This window comes from Montipora foliosa, unplaced genomic scaffold (genome assembly GCF_036669935.1).
Source record: "Montipora foliosa isolate CH-2021 unplaced genomic scaffold, ASM3666993v2 scaffold_440, whole genome shotgun sequence".
Classification (NCBI taxonomy): domain Eukaryota; kingdom Metazoa; phylum Cnidaria; class Anthozoa; order Scleractinia; family Acroporidae; genus Montipora; species Montipora foliosa.
Genome location: NW_027179746.1, coordinates 115217 through 127500, shown reverse-complemented (window position 1 = coordinate 127500; position 12284 = coordinate 115217). Strand labels below are relative to the sequence as shown.

The 12284-nt window shown below is 38.2% G+C and overlaps 1 protein-coding gene across 1 annotated transcript in view; it reads right to left on the bottom strand.

Annotated features, from left to right (window-relative positions):
• Window positions 1-9204, bottom strand: part of LOC137989114 (tyrosine kinase receptor Cad96Ca-like) — a 20570-nt gene extending 11366 nt beyond the window's left edge. The window contains exons 1-5 of the mRNA XM_068834991.1: window positions 9030-9204; window positions 7861-7977; window positions 6512-6696; window positions 188-307; window positions 11-87 (exon numbers count right to left, since the gene is read on the bottom strand). Of these exons, the coding sequence (XP_068691092.1) occupies window positions 11-87; window positions 188-307; window positions 6512-6696; window positions 7861-7977; window positions 9030-9195 (665 nt within the window). The 5' untranslated portion in view covers window positions 9196-9204. The remainder of the gene's footprint in view (window positions 1-10; window positions 88-187; window positions 308-6511; window positions 6697-7860; window positions 7978-9029) is intronic.
• Window positions 9205-12284: the final 3080 nt, after the last annotated feature.

The following is a 12284-nucleotide window of genomic DNA, read 5'->3' as shown; positions in this document are numbered from 1 at the left end:
AAGCACATACACATCACTTTTGGTTGACAGATTTGCAGGATCTCCAAAGAGTATCTCAGGTGCCGTCCACTTTATTGGCATACAGCCCTAGGGAGAAAACAGCATTGCATTTTCGTGTTAAAAACAGAACGTCAAAGAGGTACACAGAGAACAAAGTGAAAGGGAATCCATCAATAATGTAACCCACCTTTTTGGCATTGCCATGTCCATATTTAAAGTTCTGGTAAGATAACCCAAAATCAGTGACCTTGCACACACGGTTTTGATCAAGAAGTACATTTCGTGCTGCAAGATCACGGTGAATAATCTAGAAAAAGCAAATAATCAACGTTAGTCTTGCTCGCGTATAGGATAATATGTTCTGTAATCCCACCTGTAGTGATGAGGTGCGATTTGCATTTCCCTATCAACAAGAGGGCTGCAAGCGGGTCCAAAGTTAAAGCTTAGTACTCGAAATGACTCAGAGGAAGTTAGTTACTAGGTATTATTATACATTGGTGTCACAAGCTCGATTTTGATTGGCTATAAGCACGCAGCTAATTCTTGCTTGCTCTGTTTCTCCTACGTCATACCTATCGACAATATATTTTATATACGTAGAATTGACGTCATACACAGAGACAATAGTTTTATGCATGCAGAAGTGACGTCACCTGACACAGTAACCAGCAGAGAAGAGGAAAGAAAACTGCCAACCGCGGAAACTTTCTTTGATTTACCGCTCATCCAAAGAAATTGATGAGTCAGTCCTCTTTTTTTTTTTTTTTTTATAACAGACACAATACATAAGCGATCAAGTTACTAATAACAAACACAATACATACCTTAATTAATTATATAGTGTTTCCTTTTTCTTTTACTTACACAATACCTAATCACATTACAATCCTACTAATAAAATTACAATGACTTCCTAAACCATGACACAATATGATTCCTACAAGAAAGAAATATTATATATTAAGCAACAAATTACAGTTAATTGTCCATTTGCGTTTAAATTTATCTAAGGTATTATTTTTAATATTAACGTATGTTTCAATTTCAAACTTATTTTTAATCTTATGCGTTAGGCCAATTATTTCTGGTAACATGCTTGTCCTTCTGCAGTCCCACAGGTATAACTTAGCTATCAGTAACAAATAGTTTAGCAAGAGGCGTTTTGAATCTACAATGCCTATTATGACATCTTTTAAAGTAAGGGAAACATGTTCTTTTGAGATAGAATGAAAATAAAATTCAAACTCTTTCCAAAAAGTGTGCGAGTATAAACAGTCGAAAAAGAACTTGCTTAGGGTTCCGGGATGAGACTTACAAAAGGAACAGTTGTCGTCTGTGGCAAATCCTATCTTGTATAATTTGGTATTAGTATATAATATAGAGTTAAGTACCTTGTACTGAAAGGCTCTAATATATGGTTCACAGCAAACAGAATGTGATAGAATATATGCTTTCTGCAGTTCGTCACCGGTTAGGTCAAATTCATGTTTTAGCGTTAGTCCCCCGCTAGGAAATTGTGCTTTTTTGCTCAGCAACAGCGAGTAATAATCCTTTGACGTCTTTTTTAAGACATTAAAAACCTTTTCATTAATCGCTAATGTAGGGGGGCTTGTCATAAAAGTGTAATTACTCATTTTTAAATGAGGAGGTATAGCATGGCGAAGACCTGCCCAAGTTAAAAAGTTAACTTTACCAACATGTTTAGAAATTATATTATACGAGTTTAAGTTATTCAAATCAAAAAGTAGGTCATTTACGCAAATAATACCATACTCAAAAAATGTCATAAAATACAGGTGCATTGTTTATGCGAACATCTTTATTATTCCATATTATGCCCTGCCAATCCTTTTCTGTGGAAAACTCGACTCGAAATTCTGCCCACCATTGGAGCATCTCAGCATAAAACTGCGAGGAAATAGGATGATCTTTTACATAGTAGTTACAGTGAAATAAGAAAAGACCTCCGTAACGCTTAAGCTGATGACGTATATAATCTTTCCACGCACCATCGTTTACACTGAATATTCTTTTTAACCACGCTAGTCTTAAGGATTTAATCATTGTCTCTAAATCAATCAATTTTAAGCCGCCTTTTTCATATTCATTTATTACAGACAAGCGAGTTGTTTTATCCACACCTTTCCATAGAAATTTAAATAACAGCTGGTTTAATTATTTAATAGCATCCTTAGGGGTGGGTAGAAGTGACGCAATGTAAACAAACTTAGGAATAATTAGAGACTTTATAACGGTCACCTTCCCATAGATGGAAAGACCCCTTGAAGACCAGATGATAACAAGATTCTTAATGCTGTCTAATTTTTCAATAAAATTTTTTTCATGAAGCAATTTTGAATCGTAGGAGTAATATACGCCAAGCGCTTTGATTGGTTCGTCTGGCCATTTGATACCTAGTGGTTTGGTTTTATTTTGTCTCGAGGAGCCAATCCACATTCCTTCTGTTTTTATAGGGTTAACTCTTAGGCCTGATAGCTTCTGAAAATCGTCTAGGAGTTTAAAAAGCGCGCGGGCTGAGTTGATGTCAGAGAGGACTGCTGTCGTGTCATCGGCGTATTGAAGTAGTTTTGTCTCCTCCTTACCGATCCGGATACCTTTTATTTCTTTATTTTGTCGAACTGCAATTGCAAGTACTTCAGCTGCAATCACAAAAAGATAAGGAGAAAGAGGGTCTCCTTGTCTGACTCCTCTTTGAAGGGTAAAATAATCTGAAGTGATACCATTGTTTATGACACAACTTTGTGTATTTTTGTAAAAGGTTGTTACCCATCGAATAAACTCAGAACCAAAGTTAAAATGTTCCAGGCAGTTTAAAAGATAATTCCACTCCAAACTGTCGAAAGCCTTTTGAAAATCTATAAAAATCATTAGACCAGGAATATTTTCTTCAACTGTTAACTCCATAATATCGAAGATTGACCGAACTGTTTCACCAATATACCGGTCCTTAATAAATCCGGTTTGATTATGGTGAATGATGCTTGGAAGAACATTTTTAATTCTAGCTGCTATCACTTTTGACATGATTTTGGCATCAACATTTAGTAGAGATATTGGTCGCCAATTTTCTAAAAGCGAACGGTCTTTTCCTTTCTTTTCGATTAAAGTTATGATTGCTTGTTTTTGGGAAAGCGACATCTCACCCTTTTTAAAGCATTCATTTGCACATTTAGTGAAAGATTCACCAATAATAGGCCAAAATTTTCTGTAAAATTCGATCGGAATTCCATCGTTTTCAGGGGTTTTGTTATTATGGAAACTATCTAGTGTCGAGGCGCATTCTTCCAGAGAAGTTGCACCTTCGCATGACAACTTCTGTTCTTCTGTTAGAACAGGGATGTTAAGAGAGTGTAAAAAGGATTCTATTGTCTGCGCCCCGTCAGTATTGTTGCTGTTTCGGCTCTTGTATAATTCTTGATAAAAGCGCATTTGTTCGGCTAATATACTGAAGGGATCTGTCGTGATCACGCCGCTAATTTTTAGTTTCCTCATGTGCTTTTTAATATCATTCCTTTTTTCTAGGTTAAGAAAATATTTTGAACTTTTCTCCCCGTGTTCGTGCCAACGAGCGCGAGCACGTATGATGACTCCGTCTAGTTTCTCGTCGTAGAATGCTTCTAAATTTTCTTTAGCACCATTCAAGATATTTGAATTGGTGTTGCTAGGATCTGCCTCAAAAACCTGTTTTGCTTTAGCATATTCTTCTTCAAGACGGTTTTCTTTCCCATTCCTTTCTCTCGCCATTCTTTTTGAATGTTGTTTTGCATGGGCTCTAATATTATACTTCAACCAATCCCAAATGATGCGGTCATCGGACAAATCCTGACGACCTTGGGCAAGCCAAATTGGTATCTTCGATGTAACATCATTGATATAATCATCGTCTTCCAGAAGAGCACAAGTCAGCTTCCAAAAACCCGGTCCTTTAATTTCATTGTCGCTGTTTTGGAGATCTAATGTAATCGCTGCATGGTCTGTTTTGATAGCCGGAATTATATCGACGGATTTAACTAAATCATGTTGTAGATTATTAGAAATTAACCAGTAATCTAGACGGCAAAATATATTCGGTGATTTCTGACTCCACGTGTAACTTTTATTGGAAGGATTTTAACTCTCCAGATACCAACGAGGTCAAGTTCACTTTGTTTACAGCCGATACTTGCAACAACCGATTTCCTCGGAATCATGATTCCTCCTTTCTTATCAAGGAGTGCGTTAAGGGGACAATTGAAATCCCCACCCACAATAATATTCTCCTCCTCGTCCAGGTTTTCATTTTGCAGCGTTATCAATAAGTTATTGAAAAAGCAAGTGATGTCCTTATCTTTGTTAGGAGCATAAATATCAATCAAGATATACATTTTGTCCTTGATGGCTGCTTTTAAAATTATGTAACGCCCCAGGGGATCAAGAATCTTGGTGTGAATAACACAATCGACACCCTTTCTGAACAAGATCGCAACTCCACATGAATTTGAACAACCGTGTGACATAACTGCCTCGGCCCCCCATTTATTTTTCCAATATATTTCTATGTCTTTCTTCGAATGTGTTTCTTGTAAAAACATAAAATCAGCCTTTCTTTTCCGACACCAAGTGAAAATAGCTCTTCTTTTTCGAAAATTACTAATGCCCCTCACGTTTAAAGAAACTAGTTTGAAAGCCTCAGTCAGTAGTCATCTAATCAGTGCTCTTGAGATAAATTTAGATTTAGATTGCAGAAGGCCTTGATAAACTAAGAACAACAACATGTAATAAACGGTGAGAAAATAGGCAAAAAATTGATGTACCGTGATCAAAGCGATTTGCATTAAGAGTTGTAGGAATCGTAACAGAGCAAAAGCAGGAACAATGAAGACACAACTTACCCACAAAGTGTTATTTAAACTAGTACATAAACAAGAGATATGATCTCGATAGTGATTCTCAGAAAGGACAAATGGTGAAGATAAATTAAGCACAAATAATAAATATACAAATACACACACAGAGTTACTCATTTGGCGTGCCTTGTTGCTGAAGCCCACCGTCTGCCCACCGTCTGTTTTGCCTTCTTTGCCGATTTTAAAACCGGATAGAGTTTTTCGTGTATTTTGTCGATCTCTCTGGGAAAATCATTTGCCATTCCAATTCCTGAATCTTTGAGGTTTCTTACAAAGGACCATACATATTCCTTATCTTGATAGAAGCTGAATTTTACGATAATTCCCCTTGGTTTCGTGGAGTTCACCCGCGTTGTCATTCGGTGAACCCGTTCAAAGCGAATATCGTCCACAGAATCACTTGGAATCTTCATCTTCTCTGTCAACATAGTGCGGACAAGTTCTTCAGTTTTCTCATTTGTTTCACCAGCAGACTCTTTAATTCCAAAAATCCTCATGTTCTCTCTCCTGATATAAGCTTCTAATTTGATATTGCGACGCTTCAGAATTTCAACCTCCTCCTTCAAACCATTCAACTCCCTAGTCGCGGCGTCCATGTTGGCAAATGTGTAAACGCTGGTTGTTTTTAGATTCGATATTTCATTGTCAGCGTACTCTGACGCCTCCTTCAGTTTTCTGTTTTCTTCTTCCAGTTCAGTAAGCCGCGATTTCATGGAATCAAATTCAGAGACGACATTTAAGAGCTTATCAAGCTTGGAGTTGATTTCAGCTACCTGCTCAGGCAAAGACGAGTCGCAGCAATGTCCGCTCAAGTCTTCATCGGTCTGCGATCCTTCTTCCCGGCGTCTTTTAAATTTGTTCCCCGACAAATCGTCTGTCATATTTATTTCGAACGACGGAGGGCCCGCTCAATTTCAAGATTTACATCATATTAAAGTCAATAAGGCCAGAGCTACAAAAAACACGTCCGCCATTATGGGCCCGCATGCGCAATCTTCCCCGAGAGTCAATCCTCTTGCCTTTACAAATGCAACTCAGGAATACGCATAATAAAACAATTATTGGATTCGGTTTTTGCATGATAGCGATAATTATCAAGGCATCAGTTTGTGTTATCCGCCTCAGCTTTCGGCTTCGGCAGATAACACAAACTTTGGCCTACCATGGGAAAACCGAATCCAATAATTGTTAATTAACTAATATGATTAGAAAATAACGTAGTCTGTTTGAGCTATAGCCAATGTTCCCCAATTACTGACTTACAAAGATGACTGTAAAATTATCATGACGACCACGGCGGCGGCATATCACACTATGTAATATCAAGGCATAGGTCGGTGCATCGTTCTCCAGCGTTATCCCAATGTAGGAAACCCAGTGTTTAAAGCGCACGCTAGTACGTGTCACCTACAGCAATCCATTTCTTTTCGATATAAGAATATGATAGCAAAATGATCACACATTTTTTTCTACATAATGTCAAACACTACAAGGAGTAAGCATATCGCATGATGCATTTCGTAGATACAATCTTAATCTGTGAAAGATTACAATAAGCAACAATAGTACCATATCGTATGACATGCTTGCTTCGTGTCACATACCCCTCTGGATGCCAGGAACACCATTCCAGTAGCAATCTGGTTTGAAAATGACAATAGGTCATAGGTCTTCAGTGGCGCTACTGCTAGTTTTCCGCGATAATGTTTGTCGAAAATTCCACGGCTTTTTCTCAGGTACCCCAGAAGATCCCCACAGGGTAAGTACTCCATGATCAAAATTGGCTGTACTGTAAAGGTTACACAGAGTTTGGACAACTTCTATAATGCTGCATTCAAACTGTTAGCTTCTCGGAAAGGTGGATATGGGATCTATCATTATTACGTTTAGACGCTTTTAAGAAGTAAACAAATAAAGCAGTTAGTGCGTGGCTCTGTGTTGGAAGATCACAGTTTGGTCAACCACCTTTGTCAGCATCGCATATTAGCGGCTCACCTTGAATGAGCAGAGGGGATGAAAATGAAGAAAAGGGCGAATATCTACACATTCCCCAAGTTAAAGGTTATGTTACCCAAGAATAAATGTAAAAGTGAGAAAAAGAAAAAGAGACATGAATTAAATAATAATATTAATTAAAAAAATATATATATATTAATCAACGTTACTCATAATTTCCACATATTTGTATAATTTCTCTGTATAATGGAAAGAACTGTGTGAAAAACTTTCGCTGAAGAAAGTATAGTGAGTAAGAGATGATTAAAAATTTATAACATATTTTTAAAGATAAAATATACAATTGTCATGCAAAATGTACAATTCCATTAAATTATTTATTTCTCCCTGGTGGTCTTTGCAGCCTGAGTCAGTTTCTCGCAAAAAAAAAAATAATAATAATAATAATAAAAATAAATAATAATAATAATAATAATAATAATAATAAATAAATAAATAAATAAATAAACCAAAGCTTCCAATACTTTCTTGTATGAAATACCTCCAAGGGGGTTCTCTTAAGAAGTGTGAAATCAGGCACATGACCGTTTTATACAGCCAACCATTCGCATTTTAACTAAAACTATCAGCTTCAAGGGTTTGCATTTCAGATTGAAAAACAAATGTCATATCTTTTGTCATTATTCCATGGCATTGCTTTGATGATTCACCTTTTTTTTTGCAAATTGTTCTGTTTTTCTGTTTCTTGATCTTATGCTTTGCAATTGTTGAAAGTGAACTTGACGTTAAGAGGGTTTAGTTTGTTCTTGGGAAATGTGGTGAAAACGGCCATTTTCTCATTACTCGAAATGGGCCAGAATTTCCCAAACTATTTGCTTAAATAGACAGATTTAGCCCTGAATATCATCGATTGATAAGGTTTTCACTAACGGTCTTGTACTATTGGTGCAAATTTCTCACAGCTGTTTCTATTTAGCAGTTGCAATAACATCCTTACTTTGGGTGGTGACACAGCCTATGAATTGAACAATATTCGGCTGAGGGCTGTCTCCAATAACTTTGCCCAACCCGATTTCTCTCATCAGAGCGGCTCTTCCTTCATCTCCAGATGTGGCTACAACAAATGACATCAGGGTACAATAAGATTGGACACATGACTGGTGGGGTGTTTCATGAATTTCTACCTCCTTGGTCATGAACTCTTAAGAACACAGTTGTTTCCCCAGACTTGTCTTTGTCTCATTTTCTTTACGTCGTGAGGCATTGTGATAAAAGTAAGTCCATTTTTCTTTTAATGCCGTTTGTTCCTTCGGATAGGAGGCTGATATCGATGGAAGCCGATGGTGCGCTTCTTACCCTCCCTCCATTTGTCAGTGCTCCATTTTACATGTAATTAGCTACACAAATTAAAGGAAAGTGTTAAAACATGCAGACAAATAAGTCGCTGAGAATCGAACTTGTGACCTTTGGCTGTCAAAGACGCACACCAGTAAATTAAGCTACGCCTGCTCCTGATTCAGTGTTTGGGGCTCGAACGCTTAGGGAGAATCGAATGTGCTTGATCGATTCAAATCTCCATTCTGTCAACCAGTTGGGGGTATTTAACTATCTTATATCGTATTTTCAACTGCAATTTATCAGTGGAAAATAGGCTCAAAAATGTTTAAAAGCATTATTTATTTATGAATTTTATGAGGAACTGTATCCCTTAATGTGCAACGAGGGTAAAAATCTGGTGTATTTGAGGCAAGACGTCGCCATGAAAGTTTGAAATAAGAGTTAAAGAACAAAATGTCTTTACACACTTGCAATGAATAGGGATTAAGCAGGAGAAGAGGAGTAGGAAACCTGTTAGGAGAAGGTGATCTATTTTGGTAATCTCCGCATTTGTTTCGAGGTTAAGATAAAGGTGGATAGATTATGAAAGAGTTGGTTGAGAATTGATGATTTTTGCTGCACCCTTTCATAAAATATAGTAATGAGGATTTTTTTTCTTTCTTTTGCGACATATTTTTATTGTGCATGTTGAACGAGGTTTTGTAAGCCTCTACGTGACAGGCAGTTCATTAAAACACTTGTGATATTTCAGTGGAAAATTTCCCTGTCCTCTTTAACCAAACGGTATCCGGTGAAAACTATAAATTAACAAAGCCGAATGGTACTTACGAGAAAAGCACTTTGCTGCAACAAAACGTATGCCTGGTTTTCCATTTTCACGACTCAAGGTTGCTCGCCAAACTGTTCCAAATGCTCCTGAACCAATGACCTCCTCAAGTGCAATCTGGCGACGCGATATTTCCCATGCGTCCACTTCAACATTCAACACCTCCATTTCATGTTCTTCCTCGGCACCTCGTGATCTTTAATCCAGAAATGTTGAGTGTTAGTTCTCTCATTTTCCAATGATGGGTTGCTTGCCGCTCGCCAAAACTATTTTTCGTTTTGTCACAGCAAGTTTCCAAAAGCGTAATTGGTTTGCTTATTTGATGCGGGAACACTCCCAAGGATGATGCAAATAATGTAGTTCGAATGCCAGAAACCACTTAGCGGAAAGCAAGAGAAAAATCTAGCTCTTGGAATATGTTAGTTTTAGGCTATGTCACGAAAACGGGTGTGTGTTCCCCAAGACGTTTGCAAAGTCAAAAGACTTCGAAATGACGTTCAGAATTGCAGAAACAAGGAGGTTGGTGTATGATGCCCCAAAGCCCGTAGTTCGAAACTAACTAAGAAAGCCATACTTAATATCCAACAGATGCCATTTTACAATGCCAGATAAGTTCACAACATGTATGCTTAATAATCGCGCACTTCTTGGGGAACAGAATTTTGATCTTGAAATATGTTTTGTGAAATTCACGTATCCCGGCCAAGCCCCCTACACTCTCTCTCTCCTTCATTTTGTCTGAGGATGAGGGGACAGAACATCTCCATCATATATTGGCCTCTTCTAATGATAATTCTTTTCAATCTCAATTTAGCCCGTGGTCAAGATGCACGGCTATTTGGAGGAAAACACCTGATCGGTTGTCATTGGCGGTGCGACCATGGCGCGAAGCTAAAAATAGCTGAGGCATGGAGATGTGTTCTCTGCCTTCATTCTCTCTTGCTTGTGGTTAGTTATGCTGTTTACAGAACGGAGCGTCATACGTAGAGTATACCATAGAGAGCTTACGCACGAGACGTTTGCCAAGTAGCCGAAGAGAAACTGGGTCGAGACCGACGTCCGTGACTTGACTTGCTTGCATTAAGCATGTCACATTAGTGATTTCGCTAGTTGTGAAGCATTTTTGTTTCTTTCTTAAGACTGAATCAATATTTATTTCAGAAAGACAAGAGATATGCTTTTTAAAAGTTACAATCAAGGATTGGTAAGAGACGATAAACATTTTCTCAATTAATTTATTGTAAGAAAACACGCCTTGAAACCTTCAATTTACCTACACACGCTATAAATTGGATGTGAGATGCTATGGGTAATTCTGAATGGATCCTGAATATAGTAAAATTATGCCTTCACTACCAAATGAATGAGACGCATACCACAGAGTAGATACAGGGGCATATAGCTCAGCAAAGACCTCATACGCCCGTTTATTGTAGGAACACTGACAAAACGAATACTGCTCACCATCTCATATGCCACAATGCAGACATGTGTCTCCAGAGACAAACCAATTCACAGTGATATAAATTATTGCGACACCACTGGATAAGAAAAGCCAAAAGCACTTTGTGGAAAAAAAAAAGGAACGTATACCCCCACCAACTCTTAAATCACACTTAAACTTGGGAAGTGAATTGTTGCTGACTTAGAAAGGTTTTCAAATCGTAACAATCTACTACATATATCTGACACGTATACCCATAATCCCTTTTGCACGACGTCAATCATCCTGTCCGTGCCGGCAAATTAAATATCTCTGTCTATTACGCTTCGCTTCATTGTCAGAAATACTATATTTTGCCTTCACTACCAATGAGAGGCATACATGTCGACAGTGTCGTTACAGGAGCGCATTGGTCAGCAAAGACCTCATACATGTTGACAGATAAAGAAGGAGCTTGAATTTGGTGTTGAGCGCACGAGTTTACTGAATGAATTGACACTACAAAGCTAAGGAAAAATTAAGCTTAATCTACAGTCCTAGATTCTTGGAAACCTTAAGCCTCGTTGTAGTTTAGTCCCACGTGCAAGCCCTGGCTACTCTCTTTGTTCTCCACCTTCAATTCCTCTCATTTACTCCTTCGACCTTACGAAAGAATCTCAACAGCCTCAAACCAAAAAAAAACCTCTCAGTAGCCCCCCACCCCCCTTGAGGGAATAAGCAGTTTTTTCACAGAAGCCCAGTCTTAACAAAATGCGTTGACACCACTCGAGCCTGGCCGATAAAACTTTGAATTAAACTACGCCAGTTTATCATTGTATATTAGACACGCAAAACAGTCAAACTTAAGGGGACCCCACACTTTATCTAAGAGTTTAAATATGTCGTCATCAGTGATGGTGTAATCATCATAATCTATTATTCTACTGATTTCGTCCGCCACATAGATAAGATCTGGGACTCCAATTAACATCTATGGTGATTCCGGTTAACATATATTACTGAAAAATGTTCGATGACAATTTCTGGAATCGAAGGACCCTGGATCCTTTGCTTACAATTGATAAAATAATTATCTGTGAACCATGGCACAGTTTGTGATTTCAAATCTTCTGCCAAAGCATGAAGCGACAAGTGCCGGACCTTTCTTTGTACTCAGCTTCAGACCAATTCTGATCAAACGCCTTTACCGCGGTAACGACTACACCACCACATTCTACGCTGGATGCGTCAGAATACCCCATTTTCGATGGCCTCTATTTAACCGGCCAGATTGGAATGCCATTGCATTTACAAAAGATCACTTGCCAGAAATCTAACTCAAATTCCACGCCTTCACTTGACGTAATTTTACATGATCAAGCCACGATTGAGCAGAATAAATTAGTGCGCACAGATTTCTCAACATCAACATAGATACGTTGCATACATGGATGAGTCCCCGTATTCCTCCTTAAAGATCATTAATGTCAACAAGAAGGCTCGAGATCCTTTTGTCCGTGGCAGCAAGAATACAATCGGCGGTGTTAATTTCCGTTCCAAGCCGTCTGAAATGACAATCGTCTGACATGACTTCCAAACACTCTTTTCTTCGATAGGCAAGAAACCAAATTTCAACAAATCAGCGTGATCTTTTAAGCTACATATATTAATTCGTGAGACAGAACGACTCGCTCCCAAACCGTCATCAAAGAACAAAACGATTGGTTTTCCTTCGCCGGGCAACTTTTCACCAAAAGGTTTTAATTTTTTTGAGAAAGTGTTGGGAGCCAAAGACAGCCCAAAAGGCAAAACAGTTAACATGAGGAATTTGGCA